The sequence below is a fragment of the Ictidomys tridecemlineatus genome, chromosome 12 (genome assembly GCF_052094955.1).
Source record: "Ictidomys tridecemlineatus isolate mIctTri1 chromosome 12, mIctTri1.hap1, whole genome shotgun sequence".
Taxonomy (NCBI): Eukaryota; Metazoa; Chordata; class Mammalia; order Rodentia; family Sciuridae; genus Ictidomys; species Ictidomys tridecemlineatus.
Genome location: NC_135488.1, coordinates 114342230 through 114365104, shown reverse-complemented (window position 1 = coordinate 114365104; position 22875 = coordinate 114342230). Strand labels below are relative to the sequence as shown.

Below are 22875 nucleotides of genomic sequence, written 5' to 3'. Positions count from 1 at the left end.
GCGGGGAGCCGGCGCCAGCCTGGGCGGGCGCCGACAGCCGAGAGCGGGTCGCGCCACCCCAAGCCCTGTGCACGGAGCCCCGCCCCCGCCGCTCCGTCTTTTGGGCCCCGCCCCCGCGACCTGCCCATCGGCCAATCAGGCAGCGCGGCTGGCCTCCCGGCCCCCGAGGCCCCACCCCTTACCGGCGCGCCGCCAGCCAATGGGCGGCCGAGCCCCGCGCCCAGTGCGCGCAGCCCGCGCGGAGCCGGCTCAGAGCGAGAAAAGCGAACCCAACCCGTCGGGGCCGCCGCTCCGGACCCGCCAGCCGCCGCTGCCGCCTCCTCCCCCCGGATCGGGTGTACTGTCCCAACCCGAAAGTCCAGTTCTGCGGCCCGGCAGCGGCGAGCGAGCGCGATGACACAGGAGTACGACAAGTGAGTGAGGCGGGAGTCCGGTCGCCGCGGGGCGCCGGGCCGAGGGGCCGCCGCCGCCTGCTCCCTCCGGGCCCGCCGGCCGCACCTGCCGCGAGCGAGCCCGGCGCTGGCGCCGGCCCCGGGAGCCGGCGAGGCGCGGTGCGGCGAGGCCGGCGGGCGGGGGCGGCGGGCCCGGCCCCCGCACCCCTGCGCGCCCCTTTGTTCGGCCGGAGCCTCGGAGAAGACCCCTTCCCGGGGAAACCCGACACCGGCCGCGGCCTCGCTCCCCCGAGAGCGCGCGGGGAGCACCGGCGACCCGCCGGCCCGTGGCGCAGACCCCGCGCGCCCCGGGACCGCTGCCCAGGTGGTCTGTGGATCTCTGCGCGACGTCCCGCGCGGCGGGCCGGGTAGACCCCGGGGATCGCTGTCCTGTCGTCTGCAGACTCGCTAGAACTCCCCGAGGGAAATTCAGGGGAAGGTTGAAGGGCCCGGTGGCATTTTCTCTTCCCTGCTGGCCGAGTGAGTGAGAAAACTGCTGTGGGTGTTCTTTACCACTTGCATCATTGATAGTAATTACAGATTACTGTGTTCTTAATGCCCGGGAATATCAAGAGGGTGAAACTGAAATCAGAGTGATAAGCTGATTGATATGCCGTATAGAGTTTGTGACTTAAGTATGAGGGGTACTGTAAGATGTGATGATGGGAGACATTAGGGATCTGGGGTGAGGGATAGTTCTAAATTTTATTTGTAAAGTTTCTGTAAATATAAACTTGTTACAAAAAAATCTTTAAACAAATTTTTTAAAGGAAATAATAGCAAGCCAGTCAGTCTATTTCAGATCAGTAAATCCAGGGCAGGTAGTTTTCTAATTACTTGTTAAGGATCGTTTTCGGTGTGCTCTTTTTTTTTTGGATGAAAAGATTAAGTATCATGTATAAAGCATCTAAAAGAAATTGATCTTATAGAGTGTGTGGTTAAGGGGCTGGGGTTGTAGCTTAGTGGTAGAGTGCTTGCCTATCACGCATGAGGCACTGGTTTCCAAACTCAGCTCTGCATATAAATAAAATAAAGGTCCTTTGACAACTAAGAAAATATTTTTTTTAAAAAAAGAATATTCAGTTAAGTTATTGCTTGAACTATATTTCAGAAGCCTGAGAGGAAGAGTTTAAGGCTTACCTGAAAACTAAGGAGTCTTAAGGGCCTAACCACAGCTTGATGGTGGAGAAGAACAGACTAAGAATGGCAACTGCTTTTGTGTTTATTTCTTGGCTTACAGTTCAGATAAGACAAAATTTCCAAAGCTAACATTGTGGCCTTAGGCACACTTTGAGAATATAAAACACCTTCAGGGTGATAAGAGACATAAAGCCATTTGAAAAATATTTTCTGGTGCTTGAACAAATTTGGGTTGGGGGTGGGAGAAGAGAAGCTGAAAAACTAGCATTACAGGAATTGAATGAGCCAAGTGCTGTCATAGTCTTCTGGAAGTAGCTATTAGGCTATTAATAATAGCTGAGAAGCACACCAGGCGGTCTCCCTAAGGTACCACTGGTTCAGTACCTGCTACACTCTGGATTTGATGGCTTAGGGAGTGCCACTCTGTATACTTCTTTATTTCCTTGAGATTTGTGAGGACAGTCTTCTCCATTTTCAAACAAACTGTCTACTCTGAACAACTCTTGGTGTTTGTTCTGTGTTAGAATAGTACACCACCTCCACACTTAATCTTACAATGCAAACGCCTAGGATTGTATCCCAGGTGTGAGTAATGATGTGGGCTCTGAAATAGCACTTCATTCTGTAAAGTAAGTTGCTGGTTTTTTCTTTCTCCTTCCAATGATGTTCTCCTTTTTCCAAATCTATATGTTTTTAAAGGGCCTGGGTTTCTGCCAAACACTGACCTTTGTTGATTACTTGAAAAGATAATCTTTCTACATTCACTTTTAGAACAGGTAGGTCACCTTAAGCCCTTTACATATTTCATTTGTGTGTTGCAATGAGAACTGATTGTTAATTTACTTGTCAGAATAGTGATAATTCAGAGTTCCAAACATTTACAATTTATTTTTTTTCCTAAAAAAATGTGCTTCATTTGCTAGAGTAATTGATCCATATTCTCTCTTTATTGACTTATTAAATAGTACCAACTGAACAGTTGTTGAGACTGTTTACATTTCAAGTTTTTGGAATCAGTAATGTTTGCTTTAATCTTTTAAATGAAATCTTCTATAAGGCTTCACTAAAATCATGATTGTTTTTTCTGAAATTTTCCCACCACACTACAGTGTTAACATGGAACAATTCTTTCCCAGAGTGAAAACCAGTAAAGATTTTATTTATTGGGGGTGGGGTTTGAACCCATGCCCTCAAACATGCTAGGCACACATTTTACTGCTGAGCTACACCCCCTTTAGCCTCTGAAAACTAGTAAAGGTTTTGTTGTCATTGTTGCAGAGTTGGAATGGAACCCAGCACCTGTACATGCCGTGCAAGAGCTACTCCGCTGCCCCAGCCCACTTGGAAAGCCGTTTAGAAATAGATTTCCCCATCTTCTAAAAAAAAAAATTTCTTTTTATTTAGTGGCTTCATTTATTGTAGTTTCTTAAGTGTTTATCTCTAAGATAAACAGTTAACTCCCATGCCAGAAAATGATGCCTCTTTATTGATTTACAGTCCCCTTTGGCCACATTCCATGTTCAGTCTGCTGGTAATCAGTAGAATATTTTAACTTTCTCATATACCCCCAAGGATTACATGAAGTATCCTCCTTTCATTCTCCCCCTCCCTCACCCCTGTTTTTCGGAAAGAGATGTTTTTTAAGGCATGGTATCTGCAGGAGAAAGGGAAGCAACATGTAAGAGCATGATGCACGCAGACGTGCTTGGGAAGAGGCGCAGTCCTGATGGTGTGTGTTCCCAGAGAGGGGATGTTCTATTTGCCCGTGTCCTTGTTCTACTTATGTAGAATATTGGTATAGCTTGGTGTTTGGGGAGGGATTTTCCCCCCTAACTGCAGGTTCCCTGGCTGCCTCCATACCCTATATCTTCCTGAGGGACCCACTGGTCGGTATTAAGTGGTTTGCCTTCTGATCTTGTCTTCATTTGACTTAGTGGGTCACAGATGAAACAATCAGGAATGTCAAGGAATTGGCTGTTTGGTTTTTAAAAGTTAGTTTGTGTGATGCCTCGAGGAGAAGAATATGATTTTTTAAAAAATTTTTAATTTCTCTGAAGCAAACGGCCAGTGTTGGTTCTTCAGAATGAAGCACTTTATCCCCAGCGGCGCTCCTATACCAGCGAGGATGAAGCCTGGAAGTCTTTCCTGGAAAACCCGCTCACCGCGGCAACCAAAGCCATGATGAGCATCAATGGAGACGAGGACAGTGCGGCGGCGCTGGGCTTGCTCTACGACTACTACAAGGTAGGCTGCTGCGCTTTAAAGCCCTTGCCACAGTCTCAGAGGCACTTGATTCAGCAACATATAAAACAGCCATTTGCTGGTGGAGTGTGGGGCTGGTTGCTTTTGTAGTGACTGTAAATAGTTTAATGAGTACTTTGACTTACCCTGGTTCAAAGCTAAACATCCACAGTCATAGACTCAAAGGGCTGTTTTTAGAACGTGTGAAGTAGCCAGCTATTCTGCTCTCTTTGTAAGGGGGTGCTCCCATTAAAGCAGATGGCAGATGTGTCTCACTGGGTCGAGCGTTGTACCAAAGAGGGTTCTTAGTGCCACGAGAAGAGGCAGTGCTAATGCACTGTGCTCTTGCCTCTGTTTCTCTCTGGTCAAGGTGCTTGCCTTTTTCTGTAAATGTTATTATGGAGCCTTTTGATTCAGTTTGATTATAGGATTCATGGCGGGGACACAGTTTTTACGCTGGGAGCCTCTAGTTTTAAGATCAGGACATATTTTGTTGCTTGTTTCTAGAGATTTAAATTAGTGTTAAATAGAATCTATAATTCATATGGACTTCCACATGGTTTTCCTTCTCTGGAAAGGACACCACTGTCTGTCTCCTTATCTTTACTGTTGTCCTACTAATGCAGCTCCCACTCACTGATGACCTGTTAATGCTGGCCATGTTACCAGCGTGCATGTGTTGCTTCTCACTCTCGGGTCCTGCAGGTGGGGCTTCCGCACTGGTCTGGCCTAGTTGAGGAGACAGCCTGCTGTCTGCTAAGGGATTTGATTCTTCTTAGTTCCCCTTGCCATTCTTCTTTCCGACCAAAGCAGATGTTTGGGGATGGCTATTACGAGTCTAGGACACAGGGCATGACAGACATCCAGGGAGGCTGGCAATGTTGTAATTCTCTTCTTGACAGTGGTTACATAGATTTGTTCACTCTGTGATAATTCAACAGGCTTTATACTGATAATTTATGTACTGTTGTTCTCTGTAAATACTATATATAAATAAAAATTTACTTAAAATTTAAAAAAAAGTTTAGGACACAGTTTAAAGGGTATACTAAGACAAAGTACATCTTGCTATGTGAACTTTGTCTCATTGCCACGTGTGTCTTATGTACCATCATTGTTCTGTTACCACTGCTGTGTGTGTGTGTGTGTGTGTGTGTGTGTATGCACATGCATGTGGTTCTGGGAATCGAACTCAAAGCTACACATGCAAAGCAAGCACTCCACTGTAGAGCCACATCCTCAGCCCTAAGAAGTGTCCCAATGACAGGGTCTCCTTACAGATATGTGTGGGCGTATGTATGTATATATGTGTGTATATTGCAGTCTATATTTTTCCATCTTTTTTTTTGTGGGAACTTTCAGGCCTGCAAATAATGAAATCATCAAATCCTGAATACATTTACCTTGGTTCACCAGTCACTTGCTTTTCTGTTATATTCTGACTCTGTGTTCTATTCTGTATATAAGAAAAACAAAGAAGAAAAAAAAGCAAAGAAGATAATTGGATTACCAAAATTAGGGTGGGAACTGAACAAAATATTTAATTGTTTCCTGGTATAAGGTCATGTGTCCGATTTGTAGTGTTTGGTGAATTGCAGTAAAGATTTTGGTCTTTGAATATGAGCAGGAACTTGTATAATAACTAAAGATGCTAAAAAGTGTAGCCATGAGGGTTCCTTTGAAGTAGAAATTATTATGTATCTGATCCTATGGCTTATTGATTCAATCTGTATAAAAATTTTACTAAGATATTAATTATGAAACTACATTTTTAATTGAAGCTTTTGAGAATGAAAGAAATTCAATAGTTTAGTGCCAGAAAGACTAATGTAGTAACGTTAGTTCTAATGGTTTAAATCATGAAAGTATTTTACATCTCAGGAGTAAAGAACTTCTCATATCTGTCCTAATATTAATTGTAACAATTTCTTAGTGGTAATTACTCATCAGGGTCTTTGTGATAAAATGTGAAATTCTTTTCTTTTCTTTTTTTCCTTGATGCTGTGGATTGGACCCAGGGCCTCACACAGGCCAGGCAAGATATCTACCACTGAGCCACATCCCCAACCCTAATAATTGCTTTTTACCATCAAAATGGGGGCCTGTAGTAAACTCCTTGAGGCCAGAAGCTGCCTTGTTCGTTGTGTCCCCAGAGCCTGCTGCCTGATAGGCCGTCAGGGGACAAGTGAATGACTGAGTTTGGTGGAAACTGAAAGGCTCTTTCTTTGGATGAACCATCTTCACTGGGTGAGGGCTGATTTTTTTCTCATTTGTGTTAATGTTTAAGGTTCCAAGAGAGAGACGATCATCAACAGCGAAGCCAGAAGTTGAGCATGCGGAGCCAGATCACAGCAAAAGGTGATATTTAATATTGAACAGTCCACTCAAAAGATGCCACATTTCTGTAAAAATAAAATGGGAATTTGTCTAAATGAATAAACACTAGAGAAAGAGATGGGTAAATTTACCTGTGTTGCTCTGTGAAGTTTCTTTAGACAGTTGCCTTTTCTAGAAAATGAAAGTGTTAACTTTTTGCTCCTCTAAAGGGATGTTTTCAGTGATAACTTAAAGTGTTTGCTTATTTGCTTTGAGACCCTCTTAAGGAGGGTGTGGCAAGAGGGAGGGGGGGTCTTTAAAAAAATTAACTACCACTGTCTGTTGAATAACTGCCTGAGTTAAACTCAATAAAATAAAGTAAATGGTATCCAGACTCCTTTAAAAAATATTTTTGAAGTATTTTAGCTTAAACTTTCTAGAAAATTAAGGTTTAAATTTATGAGCATGAGATGCTTTTTTAAAAAGACCTATTAAATGCCCTCATGTTTAAATGTTTTAAGAATAAAACATTTAAAGAATGAGTGCTCACTTAGAATCCTGCTGTCCTGAAGATTATTTATTTATTTTGGCATATGCATACACTTGATGTGGAGGTGGTTGTAGTCACAGACAACATTTGATAATATGCTTTATTCTACCTGGTTCTTTCATAAATACTTTCCATTTTGCTGTTTTAGTCTTCACAATTATCCTTTGGAGAAATGCTTGTTTATGGCTTTTATTGTTTATTATGCACATTTTCAATCAAAATAGGAGAAGAATAGAATAAACCCACTTGTATTTATTACTACCTTCAGCAATTATCAATACAAGTTCTTCGATTTAAGCTGCTCCTCCCCATAACAAGCTGTAGTGAAAAACTTTCTATATTGTTCCTCATGCCCTTTATCTCTTTCTTTGAGACAAATTCCTGTGAGAGAATTTATGGTTCAGGGTTTGAACAGTTTCATTGATCTTGAAAGGCATAAAATTGCCAACTTGCTTTTTTCTGTAGTTTTCAGGAGGTTTTAAAAATGCATTCATCTCACCCACTAGGAATCATCAACTATTGCCCAGGATATTTATTAAAGCAAAATTAATTTTATGCAAAACATCCCACTGGTGCAGTTTGATACCAGCTTTTCCTTTGGTGAAGGAGAAAACCAGATGGCATCAGTATTGGGAAAGGCAGGGATTGAGCAATGCTAGGTTGCTCTTCTTGAGCATCTGTGGGCCAGGTGCCCTTCCGTGTACCTCAGGGGACATCTTATTCCATCCTTGGCCACGTAAGAGGATAGACTCTGTTGTTATCCCCATTTCACAGATGAAGATGTTACTGAGCCATGAAGTAACTTGTCCAGGATGACACAGAATTCGAACCCAGGCAGTCTGACTCAACTAATAGGGTACACTTACAGCTTCAGGCTTATAGTAAAATATAAGAACTTTATTAAGGTTTTTGAAAATAAAGCATATAAGAAGAAAGCTGTTAGTTGTCAGTATTTCAAATGAAACAATGCTTTTGGATTTAACTTGGACTAGAACTGTGAAGAACTTTTTCCTTCTCTAGTAATGTTGATGGTGCCATTTTCTGTGTAGTTGATCTCTGTCAAGTGTATTATTACTGCATGGGACTTATTATTTTTTTAAATGTTTATTTTTTAGTTGTAGTTGGACACAATATGTGTGTTTTATTTATTTTTATGTGGTACTGAGGATTGAACCCAGGGCCTTGCATGTGTCAGGTGAGCATTCTACTGCTGAGCCACAACCCCAGCCTGGGACTTAAATTAATTAGGGACTGGGGATATGACTCGGTGGTGGAGCAGTTATCTAGCATGTTTGAAGCCCAGGCTCCATCCCCAGCATCACAAAAAATAAAAGAAGAAAAAAGAAAGAAAAAGTCAAGAACTATATCAGTGCTGAGATTGAAAACACAGATTTTTTTTTTCCTTTCTTAAAGAAATAACATACCAAACGTAACAGATCAGCCTCTCATTTCTGCTGGAGAAAACAGAGTGCAAGTACTGAAAAATGTGCCCTTTAACATCGTCCTTCCCCATGGCAACCAACTGGGCATTGATAAGAGAGGCCATCTGACAGCTCCTGATACAACAGTCACTGTCTCCATAGCAACAATGCCTACCCACTCAATCAAGACCGAAATCCAGCCTCATGGCTTTGCGGTGGGGATCCCCCCAGCCGGGTATCATCCTGAGCCCACCGAGCGTGTGGTGATTTTCGACCGGAATCTCAACACTGACCAGTTCAGCTCTGGGGCTCAGCCCCCCAATGCTCAGCGGCGGACCCCAGACTCCACCTTCTCTGAGACCTTCAAGGAGGGTGTTCAGGAGGTACAGGAAACAAAAACATCTTCCTAACACGGCTGTGTGTTTGTTTAAGTATTGGGTTCCACCTTTTCCTTGTTATGTAAGCTTGAAACTCAGCCGAAAATGAATGGATTAGGAATAAAAGATTTTTTTTTTTTTTTTAAGCAGAAAAAGCCCATGGGTATAATTTGTAAGCTAAACCTATAAATCCAGAAATTATTATCAAGGGCACATGGCTAATCTTACCAGCAGCTGAGTTAACAATTATGATTACAACTAAGTGGTTTTGCTGGAGGGAGAGAGAAAGGAACCCAGTGCATAATTGTCCCTCGACCACAGATGTTCGCATACTCTATTTTCAGCTTTTATCATAGACCCAAGCAGGATCCCTGCAAGTGGCCTTAATGTGAATGATGTGTTTGCTGAGTGTTTCTTGGTTGGTAGTACAGCCACGGAGGTAGGCAGGTTACAAATGCATCGTGTGAAACTTACAAATTAATCCCAGAGAGTTGTGAGGGTTCATGATCATGCACATCTCACTCACGTTAAAGGGATATGTAATGATTTTTAGTGTCCCAGTGGGGAAAATGGCATCTACCTCTTCTTGTGGGTTAAGGGCAGAATATAGCCTTTCCCAGAAGGTACCAAACTCATCTAGCTGGGGTGCAAATTGAGCTCCTAGAGCTCGCGACATTTTGGCTGCAGATTCTAGAGTTCAACAAAATTGAGATGCGTGGGAGGGAAAAGGGGGTTAATGGATACAAGTAATTTACTCGAGTGGTGTATAAAAGTGGATTTTAAAAATATTTTTCTTTTTTTAAATTTAAAGTTGTTTTTTTAAAATAGATTTATGGCTTTTACTTTAAAATGAATGTTGAACAGGTAGTGGGTTTCTGTGAGCCACACACTGTGTGCTGTACCAGACCTTCGCCTTAGTAACCATAACAGTTACATGGTTGTGGCTTATTACATTGATATTTCAGGTTTTCTTCCCCTCGGATCTCAGTCTGCGGATGCCTGGCATGAATTCAGAGGACTATGTGTTTGACAGTGTTTCTGGGTAATAGTTGTCTTTTAATTTGGTTTTTAATTTTCAGCATTTATGATCTCTTCCCTTTCTGTTACCTTCATACTGACAAATCGGAGGTGGCTTTGGCGGGCTTTCTCCTTCATCTGACTCTGCCGACTGTGGCCTTATCTTGGGTAGAGGACATTTGATTGGGGACTCTTGAAATTGTTTCCAGTTTCCTCAGCTCCTGGTGTTGGTGCTTTGGCTTCTTTCTGTCATGTGGTAGGAGGGAACCTGGAAGGAGAAGTGGGGGTTACCCTAAATCAGTGAGGCCCTTCTGTTTCCAGAAATGTATAATTAGCCAAGAATTTAGGAGAAACATCTAGTGGACAAAGGCCTTCTTTTTTTTTTTTTTTAATCAGCCTTACTAATGATAAAATAATTAAAGGCAACTTTTTTCTGACCTGCTTTTTTTTTCTGTTACTCAGTGGTTAAGGGATACTTAACCACTGAGTCCGAGTCATGTCCCCGGGCCTTTTTCTTTTTGTTTTTTATTTGGAGACAGGATCTAAGTTGCTCAGGGCCTTGCTAAGTTGCTGAGGCTGGACTTGAACTTGTGATCTTCCTGCCTCTCTGGAGTCACTGGGATTACAGTCATTCATCACCACACCCAGCTCTAATTTGACTTCTTTTTAGCCTCACAGAATTGCATCCCACTCTGGGAATAGGAGTATTTCCAAGTTATTTAGGAACATACCTTTGGGATTTTTTGTTGTTGTTGTTGGAGTCTAGGATTTCCTTTTATTATTCTATGAGGGTTTTTTTAAAAAAAATGTTATGTTTAGTAATTTTTTTTTAAAGAGAACTTTTTAATATTTATTTTTTAGTTTTCAGTGGACACAACATCTTTTATTTTTATGTGGCATTAAGGATCAAACCCAGCGCCCCGTGCATGCCAGGCGAGTGTGCTACCGCTAGAGCCACATCCTCAGCCCCATATGTTTTGTAATTTTTAAAAAATAGTTTTTTAAAGTGTAGGGTTTTAAGAGAATTGAGACTTCCCTTATAGACCTGCCTCAAAGTGTAGGTGTCACAAACTCAGATGCCTTTAGGGTTTGGGATAGAGGTCTTCGACTGTTGTAATGGGTCAGATAGTAAATAATTGAGGCTTCGTGGGCCATACAGCCTCCATGGTTTTGTGACCCAGTTCTGCCCTTGTAGTGCAGAAGCGGCTGCAGATATAAACAAATGATATGGCTGAATTCTAATAAAGCTTTATTTACAAACATAGATATAATTTGCCAACCTCTGGCCTAGGAAGGTTAATAAGGGGCACTTTTGAGGGGTGGTGTAAAGTGATAGGAAACATAGAGAATGTAGGGTGTCTCCTTAGACTGTTTTATGTTACAGGTAGAAACAATAACAAAGTGCTGGGCAGTGAGGTCACATTGGTTGCAGGGATTTCCAGCTGTTTCTTTGCAACCTTTGCTGGAAAACCACCACATTCACAACTTGTCCTGTGAGGGTTCCTTCCTGGGCCTTTTACTTACTGCTTCTCTCCTAGACTCAGCCTCCAGATGTTTGGTTATTGATGTCACATCATAGAACTTCTAGTAGGCATTTTTTAGTTCTCTATCTGACAGCAATGAGAATTTCTGGTCTCTAACTACTTGTGTTTTAAGATTCTGTTTATCATAGAAAGGTAGCAAATGCTCCTTAGATATGATATGGTCATCTGTTGGATGTTTGTTGGTGGTCTGCTGTCTCAGTACACCCACACTGAAGCATTTCAGCATGTACTAAAGCATACAGGAAGCTTCCAAGGGACTGAATTACAGATCTGTGACTTTTTGTTCTTTAGGAACAACTTTGAGTATACCCTCGAAGCTTCAAAATCACTTCGGCAGAAGCCAGGAGACAGCACTATGACATACCTGAACAAGGGCCAGTTCTATCCTGTCACCTTGAAGGAGGTGAGCAGCAGTGAAGGGATCCACCACCCCATCAGCAAAGTTCGAGTAAGTTCTGCTCATTTTTTCCCTTGGAGCTCATCAGCTGTCCCCTCGTCCTAATACTTCTGTGTCTGAGGCAGCTCTGAATGAAGGCCTGATAGTGTGTTTTTAAGAATTAACTATAAAATCCCTCATCATGTCTTTTCCAAACTTGTCCTTCAGTGTCTTTATGTTGTGATGCATTCTTGTTCTCAGAGTGTGATCATGGTGGTTTTCGCTGAAGACAAGAGCAGAGAGGATCAGCTGAGGCACTGGAAGTATTGGCACTCCCGGCAGCACACTGCTAAACAAAGGTGCATTGACATAGGTAAGTAGCCCAGAAGCTTGCTTTTATTCCCAGAGGTGCAAGCACCCAGCTTTCTAAATCCAATTATTTTTGGCACTGGCCAGCTTCCTGCTGAAAACATTTGAATTTTTATGCCAACCACTGGTCTGTTCCAACCACTGTTCTGGAACTCCTGGAATCAGTATCTGCCTTTGCTTCCCTCACAAAGGCCTATGCCCAGGCAGTGGCTTTCCACATGATGCTGGTGCCAAGAGCTTTAGCCAGCTACCTTAGGAGTTAGCCTGTGTTAACTGTTCAGTCTGCATTTCTTCTCCCCTGTGGTGTTGGGGATGGAATTCAGGGCCTTGTGCATGCTAGGCAAGTCCTCTATCTCTGAGCCCAGTTTGCACAGTTTTTGAGGGGCAGTGTCTTTTTTAAGAGATGCTGACCATTTTTTTGGAGATTATGATAAAGAAGATAGAAAAGCCAAACGAATTAAAGGAAGCTCCACCACTGTGCAGTTGCCTATGGTCTTCCCCAGTTAGTGCCAGACCCTGATCTGTGTGTCTGTGCATAGCCCAGGGATCTGCCACCTGGAGTGCAGCAGCAGGTTGCACACACCTCGTTCCCTGAAGTAACTTTGTGATAGACGGCCATTAATCATAATGCTCTTTTTTTCTTTAACCTTTGCAATGCTCCTCTACTCTTTTCAGAAGAATTACAGGAACTTAGCTTGTTTTCACAGACTAGTTTAGTGACCTTGGGCCATTTTTTTAACTTTTGAGACCTAATTTGATTTTTTTTTGGAACCAAGGATTGATGCCAGGGGCATTTTACAACTGAGCCACATCCCTGGTCCTTTTCATTTTTTCTTTTGAAATGAGGTGTCACTAAGTTCCTGAGACTGACCTTGAACTTGGGGTCCTCCTGCCTCAACCTCCCAAGTCTCTGAGATTATAAGCGTATCCCACCACTCCTGGCTTAAATTTCCTTATTTTGACAAAATGAGATTGAATCAAATACTTTCTAAACCTACTTCTGTTATAAAAAGTTCTGTTTTTCTTCATTTCTCTGAACTTCTTTCAGCCCAACAAAATGTTTATTTAAATTATGCAGAAATGGTAACATGAAGAATTGAATGTTTCTCTAAAGCTACCATGATCTCGTGTCAAAAGTAAAAATCATGAACTTTTTTTCTTGTTCACCATTTCTCATAGCTGACTATAAAGAAAGCTTCAATACCATCAGTAACATTGAAGAGATTGCTTATAATGCCATTTCCTTTACCTGGGACATTAATGACGAAGCAAAGGTGAGTCATCAAGGCCAGAGGCACCTGTATTCCAGCTATTTGAGAAGTGGGAGGAGCTTAATGATTTGACAGCAACATTTTTTTTTTGTTTTGCAGTTTTACATGTTTTCATTCCCAGATGTTGTAAAAGTGTCCTCCTCTCATTTTTGTCCTCCCCCATTGACTGAAGAAGATCCTTTTATTGACATTCTTCAGCACACAGAGTCTATAGATGGAACCTCAAGGGCCGAGCTGTTGTTTGCCACTTCTCCCTCTCTGTCCCCGGGCAGCTCCTCCTCCACTTCGCTTTGCTTCCTCATTTACAGAGTGGAATTGACATCTGTCCTCTCCTCCTGCCCATCAGGTGGAGTTTTTTGGAAAGAGGCTGAGACACTTGCTATCATTAGCAGTACTCATTTCATATGTGACCTTGTGAATACAACTCAGTGTTAAGATTTTTTTATTTTGGACTTTTGCAATTAAAAATGGACTCCAATTTAGATGGTCATTTGGATAATAGGAGTTTTTAGTACCCTTTTAAAAAAAAAGCATCATCTTAAGTCATTTCTGTTCTTCCCACTGTATGCTTCACTTGTAGTATAAGTCTCTTTACTAAATTATTAGAGTTCTGATATATATATATATATATAGATAGATAGATAGATAGATAGATAGATAGATAGGATTACCTTAAAATCTGGGAGCTTGAGAAAAAGTATGGAAAAGTCATCCTCAGCAACTTAGTAAGGCCATAAGCAACTTGGCAAGATGCTGTCTCAAAATAAAAAAGGCCAGGGATGTGGCTTAGTGGTTAAGCACCCCTGGGTTCAATCTCTGGTACCAAAAAAAAAAAAAATGAAAGAAACACAATAGAAGCATGTTTTGTTGAGGGGCCAGTTGTTGAAATAAGAGGCATCTGTAGTTTTTGTTACAGTATCAGGAATACTTTTCTCTCAGGGCCTGGGTACAAAGCGTGACCATCTTCTGTCCTCTTTTTGCCTCTGCTTTCTGGGCTTTCTTCTGTTTCCGCAACAAGAAGTTTAGTAATTTATGGACTAAGACAGTGCACTAGAGGCTGAGTGTTTGGGTTTCAATTTACACTACCCTGAGATTGCTTTTAAAAATCAAATGATGCCACTGGGTGTGGTGGCGCATACCTGTAATCACAGTGACTTCAGTAGCTGAGGCAGGAGAATCTCAAGTTTGAGACCAGCATCAGCAATCAGTGAGACCTGTCTCAAAATTAAAAATAAGAAAGGGCTGGGGATGCGGCTCAGTGCTAGAGTGCCCCTGGGTTCAATCCCTGGTACTGCAAACAAAACAAATCAAATGATGGGATTTGGGGGAGCCATGTTAGGTCTGTATTATAATTGCTTTCCGTCTTCTTATGGGTGTCACGTCTAAGGCATAAGAGCGTCTGATATGGAGGAGATGGTCAGCCAGGAAGCTTAGGCAACTAATCACATAGAGGTTTTCCTGCTGACCCCCTTGATCAAGTACAGCTGCCAGTAGGCTGCTCCTTCCAGAGATGGACATAGGATTAAATATTTGATTTACCATCGAGAGAATGCTGGGGAAAAACAAACTTGCCACTTTCTAAAATTATTGTTATAGTTATTTTAAAATTAAATACCATAATAAGACTCAATGTGCAGTGGCTAAAAAGAGGTGGCTCGTGCCCTCTGGGTGCTGGAGAAATGCTTCCTGTTTGCCTTTGGGACTGATTGGGAGATGTGGAACAGGCAGTGAAGAACATACAAGTCCTGAGGTCACTTTTCTGACTTACATGTGACCTTGACTCTCAGTCCCTCAATTCACTGGTTTAGTTTTTGCTTCTTTGCTTTAGAAGAATCAAAAAGCTATATGGCCGGCTTCTCTCTCTTGGGTATTGCCAAGATTAATAAGCATGATTGTCAAAGCCTCGAAGATCTTGGCCGGAAGGGCCTGCGTATGAGCAGAGCACTTTGTTTGATGTGTCACTCTCTGTAGTGGGAGTAATGACAACCGGGATGATTGGAAGGGACAGTGGCTTGTTTACTTGAAGGCCTCCAGTGTATTTGTGCTGGAGAGAACCCCCTGAGGAGGTGGCTCTTGGAGTCTCAGTGCATTGCTAACCAAAGAGGCAGCTTCGTCTTGTTCCCCTCCAGCTCCCAGGTTGGTGCCAGTTTCCAGCCTTTGTGGCTCCTGGAAGGTGCAGTAATGTCTCTTAATGAGGCTGCTTCCTTTTGAAGCTGATATCAGGCGAGGCTTAGAGTGTGTGTTGGAATTCAGTATCTAGGTTTTTTCCTTTCCCTGGCCAAGATGATGTTTTCTGATTTTTTTTTTTTTAAGTAATCAATGCCTCAGGGCAGCTAGAGGGAGCAAATGATGCATGTACAGAATCCTATAGAGTTGGGTGTTTTAACTACCTACTTTTTCTGAAAATATCTGCTTTATTTGCCCACTTTCTGTTTCTCATTTAGGATATACTGATTTTTTTGGGGGGGGGCAGGAGACTACTGAGTATTGAACCCAGGGTTGCTTAACCACTGAGCCATATTCCAGCCCTTTTTGTTTGTTTCTATTTTGCGACAAGGTCTCAGTCCTTAGGGCCTCTTTAAGTTGCTGAGCCTGGTCTTGAACTTTCGGTCTTCCTGCCTTAGTCTCCCAAGTTATTGAGATTACAGGCATGTGCCATCACGCTTAAGAATGTGTTGATTCTTGATTCCTGTTCCTTCTCCCCCACAAAATACAAGGTTTACTGAAGTTGTGTGGCGTTCCTCCTCAGACTTTTTAATGATCTCTGACATACCCCTTGGTCCTGGCAGAAAGAGAACCTAGTGTCAGCCTCTGAATCTGCCCTGGAGCCTTTGCTTCTTATGTCAAGGTCACTGTGTTGAGGACTCATGAAGCTGATTGTGAATGTCTTGGCTTCTGTTCACTTGGGGCAGCACTGCCTCAGCCAGGACTCACACTGCCCCTTGCACACTCATTCGTGTGTGGAAGACTGTGCCTGCTAGTACCAGGGAAGTTTTTTTTTTTTTTTTTTTAAAGAGAGAGTGTGAGAGAGAGAGAGGGAGAAAGAGAGATTTTTTTTGTATTTTATTTTTTAGTTCTCGGTGGACACAACATCTTTGTTGGTATGTGGTGCTGAGGATCGAACCCGGGCCGCACGCATGCCAGGCGAGCGCGCTACCGCTTGAGCCACATCCCCAGCCCCCCAGGGAAGCTTTAAGAGAAAAAGGCATTAATTTTCAAACTGTTGGGGAAGAAAGAAGTTTCTTTGAAGAGCAGAAATGTCTTAGAAACAGTCCCCAAGTCATTGATCGGTTCTCACGCAGACCTGTTTTGTTGGTTATTGTCTTCCCTGAGAGCTAGGGAGGTTCACCTGGATAGTCAGGTGTCTTCTGATGACTCAGAAACCTCTGGACAGGTTGTAGTGCAGACCTTGACACTTCATTGGGAATCACTCACTCAGATGTACAGTGATATCAGCTGCTTCAGGAAGATCTGTCAGGGCGATGCAACAGCTACTTTTGAGCAGTAAAAGGTGGCATTGCAGTAGGGTGCTGAAGCTTATGGCTGCAGGGCATGACGGGAGGGGGGTGGGGAGGCCTGCAGGTGAAGGTGCATCCAGCAATGGGGGTGGGGACACAGGTTCCGCTGTGTCTGCCTTTCTCCAGCCCCAGTGGCTCCTTTCCCACTGCAGGAGTCAGAATGTCATCAACCAGTGCCTGATGCTGCTGGCCCCAGGCTCCCAGCCTCAGTTCTATAGTTCTAGTACACTGACTAGGATTGTGGTTCAGGGAGGTGGTGGGTTAAATGAGTTCTTGTGGGATCATCTGAGACCCTGTCTATAATATTACTTCTAAGGAAAAATTTGTAAATCACTTTACAAATGAACTGTGAGGACACAATTTGTAAATTGGGGCTCTCTGTCCTGCAGTGTTTCCAGTATTCTCTAAACTGTATGGATAATTGTGGGTTGTAAGCTGCCCATCTTGGCCTAGGAAGTGTTTTTTTTGTTTTTGTTTTTTTTTGGTTTGTTTGTTTTTGTTTTTTAAATATTTTTTTAATTGGAGGTGGACACAATACCTTTATTTTATTTATTTGTTTTTATGTGGTACTGAGATCAAACCCAGTACCTCGCACATGCTAGGCCAGCCTCTACTGCTGAGCCACAACCCCAGCCCTAGAAGTTTTTTGTTTGCGTTGTAAACCTGAAGAGTTTACAACAGCATTAAGATTGTTTAGTGATATGAATAAGGGCCTCTCAGAGCCTAAAAATCTAAAATAAACAGAGGAAAGAGAAGTCAGAGGGAGAGAGGGCTTCTTTGATGCCTGTTGTCTCTGTTCTGTGCCGAGGTGCCCTACCTTTGTCCCCAACTTGCTCAGCACCAAGAGGCAGTGCCTGGCCCTCACACCATTATGCATTTGCTGCTTGGTTGTAAGAAAGAAGCCTCTGGAGAGACAGGAATCTAGATCCTGAAATGGGTGGGAAGCGTTTTTGCCGGGAGGTATTTAAAAGTGTGAGTGCGTATCCACAGGCAGCAGCGCTGTGGACCCATAGGCACAGGCTCCTCCAGCCGAAGAGCACTTCTGCTGCTCAGAAACAGACTTAAATTGGGTGAGTGCTGGGTAGCTACAGAGGAGTGGAAACTAAACCAGGAAGCCCTGGGTCCACTGCACACAGGCAGCCAGCCTCACAGGTCCCGGGCAGCACAGGAGCATCTCTGACCACAGTTAACTAGAGTGTGGCAAAGGGAAAGATGGAGACCCTTGAGAGCACAGCTCACTTCAGAGTACAGTTCAGAGTGTGCTGTGAAGTTCTTTGTGGTCTGTATGTAGATATGATCTTCGTGAATATTAAGCAGATTTTTTAAGGATGTCATGAACCCCCAAATCTCTAAACAAATGTTTTTTTCTAGTGGTGACACCTAAATTCTTACCATTCACATATTCCATTAAATGCTAAATACTAACAGCCAGGAGCCCCCTGGCTTACAGGTGCCACAGTCCCACTAGAGTGAAATGGTCAGCTGATTGGGCTCTGCTGCTGGGCCATGTGGTTGATGCTGTGGCCCTTTCTCTAGCGGTGTGGTTGGGAGCACCAGGGTGCTCTTTTGCAAGTCTTCACCAAACCTTCAGGAGGAGAGGTCTCAGTGTGGGCCCAGGCTGCTTGCACACTGAGAATCTGTACTTTTGATGGCATGATCCTGCCTCTGGTGTGACAGCCAGGGGCCACACACTTCTCATCTGTTCCTGTCAGAAAGTCAAATAAGGAGGCTTTGTGTTTTTACACTTAATTTCAGCCTCTCACCCCTGAGAAGGAATTCTGAGGCACTGGGAAGGGTTGTCCAGAGTCAAAAGTTTTATGTCATGGAAAGGCTCACGTTACAAAAGGAGGAGGATTAAAGCAGAATTTGGAGCCCTGCTCAGTACCTACAAGCTTTAGCAGCAGGCGCCTGTGTGGATGGAGGCCGGATCTTTCTCTTTTGTCTTCTTGTCTCAGCAGAGTGTGCTGAGAGTCCTGGTGGCGGCTTGTTACTGAGGCTTACAGAATGCATTCTGTAAAAGAGGGGTGTAACCACTGTGGTAACTTGAACTTAAGACGTTTTGTGAGTGCTTGTGGGATGCAGGTTTATGAGTTTAATAGCAGTTTGTTGTTTTGTCTAAGCATAATATTTGGAATTCATTGTGAGAGTAATTTTAATTTGTTTGAACTAAACATATTGCTTGCATTTATAGGGATTCCATTCTGGTGAAGCATCAATCAAGTGTGCCATTAAAGTAAGGTGTTGCCGTGTTTGGTTGTATTAAGCAGGGACAGGTTTGGTTTGTTTCTCAGCTTTAAAATTCTAGCGTGAATGGGAGGGCAGAGGGAGGAGAGGAGTGAGTCAGGTGTCATATTTGCAACTGCAATTAAATGATGGCAGGAGATTTTTAAAACTAAAGAATATACGGCCTGAATAGGGGAAGAAATCAGGAAGCATTGTTATTTAAAACAAAACATGATAGTCTTTTAGGCAAATCACAAAGCTAACCAGATTGAACTGGATTATTCATGGATTTCTTCTATCTGTAGAATCCAGGATCTATCTGTAGAATCTAGGATCCTGAGAAAAATTTGAGGTAGCCTTTCTGGCTTCTGAATTGAGATTCATGCATTCATCTATAAGGATTTTCTTTCATGCAGTTTGGAAACATATTTATTAAAATTTAAAAAAAAATCACATGCTAGAAAGGGTCATTCCTTTATAAGGAAACAGAATCTTTGCACTTGTACTTTGGTCAATATTGGAAATAACAAGAAAATTTTCCTGGTTGGAAATTTGTGAATGCCTTTAATTAGCTGATACAGAATGAATTCTTTACTCGGCGTTTGGAAATTTTGCTTTGAAGCAACTGTTCTGAGTATGATTATGAGGATAGTTTCCTCTCTGAATTTTTTCTTTTTTTGAGCTAGGTTTATTGGACTTTGCCTCAAAAGCATTTTAAGAAGTGTACTTTGTAGTGTCTAGGCAAGTGGTTCCATCCAGATGTAAAATAAAATAAAATGAATCATGGCAGAACTTTAGAACTCACAGGTAACAATAGTGTGCACTTATTCCAGCACACGCCTGAGGGTAAGGCCAAGTGGAAGATGTCTCTGATTGGACAAGGGAGATAGTTGGCAGCTGAAGAAAGCTTAGCTTGGTAGTCAAACTTGCATCTTGTGAAACGGGTTTCAAGCACTCGTGTTTGTTTAGCCACATTTGTGCTGTCACTTGAATTAGTGTTTCATTCTCAATTTTGGGGGGAGGGAGGAAACAAGTTCTTTTGCTTCCTCCACCCCGCCACTCTCAAGAAACAATAAGCTCCTCTATAGAACACTCTTTGATGGCTTTTCACCTTAACCCTCCTCCTTCTAGGTCCTTCCTGGAAATTCCATCTACAGTGGCTTTCTAACTCTGTCATTTCAACCAGTTTTGCTACTTATAAACAAAAGCAAAGAGCTTTGACTCTGACCTGATGTTATTGGTAGTGACTCAAGTTACCCTGAGTAGACTTTTCAAGGCCGTGTGGAGGCCTTCAAGTTCAGGTTTCTTGCAATGGCAGCTCTCTACAATTAGTTAGTACAGTGGCATCTCCACGTTCATTATACACTTTATCTTTAGCATTTTAATTTTAGTGGAAAAAAACTTTAATAATAAGTTTTGATTGGCAGCCAGCCTGCCTGCCAGTCTCCTTTATGACCCACTTCCTCACCTGTCCTGTTCCGTACCCTGTGATGATGGAATGTGGTCTGTGTTTGCCTTGTGTCACACCTGCATCTAGTTCTGCATATTTCAGAGCACGTATTCAACTTATTTGGGACAACAGGTGCCAAATCACTGTATCTGCCAAGTGTCCTTAAGTTCACCAGGTCCTGTGCGTGGGATGGGACAGAGAGAAGAGCAGCACGCAGGTACCTCTGAATGTTTTCTTCTCGTCTCTCTTTTTATCTGTGTGACTTTTTCCCTGGCTCTCTGTGCTCTGCAGAAACCAAAATGCATGTGGGCGGTGTGGGAAGGCCCCTGTGGCAACAGCCAGGCTGCTGACTAGGGCCTTGTTTTCCCTGGGGAGCCACCCGCTGAGCCGTGGGAAGAGGAGTGAGCAAGAGGAGTGAGCGCCTTCCTCCCCACCTCACGGGCAGTCCCGCCTGCCCTGCCTGCCCCTTCCTTTCCTTTTTTCTTGGTGGTCATTTGATAGTCTGAGAAGTGCTAGCGGCTCAGTTGGTGTTTTGGTTCTCGGTGGCATTCTGTAGTGGGATATTTCAGTCACCTCTCCTCATCAGAGGAGCGAGGAAGTGTGACGTGCTGGGATTATCTGACAATCAGTAGTGGAACTGGATTCGCTTCTGAGTCTGTGACTCAGTCTCTGATGCCTTCTCGGGCTTCGCTCATTAGTTAGCTCCGCCTGCGGACTGGGCAGTAGGGCTGCAAGGCTCAGCCAGGACTGAGGATCAGGCTTGTCTGTTTGTTTGGGCTGGGTGTGGACAGCACTGTGCATTATGATTAAGTGTCTGCCTGTAATGCCCAATAAACGTTCCTGGCTAATGAGACCTCATCAGAGAATTGGATCTGGATTTCTTAGTAAAAACGGTTTCTCCCTCCATTGGCTTCAGTTCACATTTTTAACTTTATAAAGGTATTGGGAAAACATTGATTGTGTTCTCTTTAATTAGTGCTGTTGAAGTGGGTGAGAAAAAACTACATTATTGACTTTACATCTTAATTTTGGTTGTCAGGAGATTTCTACGTATGAAGAAATACTTTGAATTGTCTTAGAGCCCATGTTTTAGACTGACTTTTCGAATTCAATTAAAATTATTCTAGGGCTTTTACATTTGATTTACAGATCTGTTGCATTGTAGGAACGGCGTTATGCACATTATATCTGTATTTGACTACGCTGAATTTTGACACATGAATGAATTAAAATGATAAAGACTCCCAGAAGCTCCTGGGACTGGCACAACTGCACCTGTGTCTCAGGGAGCCACGTGGTCATTACTGAGTCCTGTGACTTCAGTTGAAACGAGCAGGAAGCTTGGCACGGATTGGACGTTGGTTGAAACACAGCGACTTCAGTTTCACGCCTCCTGCTCGGCCCTTTGGGAGTCACTTCCCTGCTGCTTCCCCTGGTTTGCCAAACAGTTTTTCCACAGGAGCTTCTCCAGCTCTGCACTCTCCCTGTGGCAGTGTGGTTTCCAGAAAAGGACAAGGAGGTTGGAGTCAGAAACATGGGTCCTGCAGGGCTCTGTCGTCTGATTAGTGTGCGTCTTTTCCGTCTGTCTTTGGAGCCCTGGGCCTTCGCCACAGCTTGGCTGCCCATCTCTAGTGAGGAGACGGTCAGAGCTAGGGCTTGGGAACAGGGTTTATGTAATGGCAACTTACTTTCCTCTTTCCTTTTCTCCCTCCAGCAGATCTGTATTTGTTATGTTTACCAGGCAGCTAGAGCTCAGTTCTGTGTGTCATAATGCACAAATGACACCCATCACCGTACGTAGGAAAGGAGGCATGCTCTCAGCTCTGAGACTGAGCCTCTTCCATAAGTCTGCTTTGTACAGTCTGAAGTGCAAGAGCAAAACATCATTCTCTCTCCAAGTTCTATTGACCAGTTTGACTCATTTCTAACGTCCTTCCAGGGAATTCAGTGTGAGATAATCGATGTATGGCTGCTATGTGGAAGAACTGGCTTGAGATGTCGTGATGCAGAGAGCCAGCTTCCCTTCCTGTGTGTTCATTCATTCAGCAAATCATTCACTGTAGTTCTTCTTGCAAGCACTGGGAGGGAATGAAAAAGTGATTCAAATGTTAAGCCTGTCCTCAGGCGATTGCACTTTCTTTATAATCATACATGTCATCAGTGAGGTTAAAAATTGTAAAGAGTTAGGTTGGGTCAGGTGTAGTAGCGCACACAGTAATCCCAGTGACTTGGGAGGCTGAGGCAGGAGGATGCAAGTTCAAGGCCAGTCTGGACTAAGTGAGGCCCTAAGCAACTTAGCAAGACCCTGTCTCAAAATAAAAACAAAGGGCTGGGGATTTACTCGGTGGTAAAGCACTCTTGGGTTCAGTCCCCAGTATAAAAAACAAAATTGAGGTTGGGGCTGGGGTAGTGTCCTTGCCTAGCACATGTGAGGCACTGGGTTTGTTTCTCAACACCACATATAAATTTTAAAAAAAGATCCATTGACAACTAAAAAAATATTTTTAAAAAATGAGGTTAGGATTTTCAAGGGAAAAGTGTTTCAGCTAAACAAATCCCAGAAGATGTTACTGGAACTACAGCATATTTTTGTAAAGGATACTTGATTGGACCTTTTTCCTTTCCCCATCT

The 22875-nt window shown here is 43.2% G+C and overlaps 1 protein-coding gene across 3 annotated transcripts in view; it reads left to right on the top strand.

Moving 5' to 3' along the window:
• Window positions 1-213: 213 nt before the first annotated feature.
• Grhl1 (grainyhead like transcription factor 1) overlaps window positions 214-22875 on the top strand; it is a 48393-nt gene continuing 25731 nt past the window's right edge. For 2 of the 3 annotated variants that reach the window (XM_078029678.1, XM_078029677.1), the window contains exons 1-8: window positions 214-413; window positions 3629-3815; window positions 6100-6170; window positions 8092-8482; window positions 9442-9518; window positions 11329-11485; window positions 11675-11786; window positions 12962-13056. In XM_078029678.1, the coding sequence (XP_077885804.1) occupies window positions 394-413; window positions 3629-3815; window positions 6100-6170; window positions 8092-8482; window positions 9442-9518; window positions 11329-11485; window positions 11675-11786; window positions 12962-13056 (1110 nt within the window). In that variant the 5' untranslated portion in view covers window positions 214-393. The remainder of the gene's footprint in view (window positions 414-3628; window positions 3816-6099; window positions 6171-8091; window positions 8483-9441; window positions 9519-11328; window positions 11486-11674; window positions 11787-12961; window positions 13057-22875) is intronic. The other variant, XM_078029679.1, reaches the window with a different exon arrangement.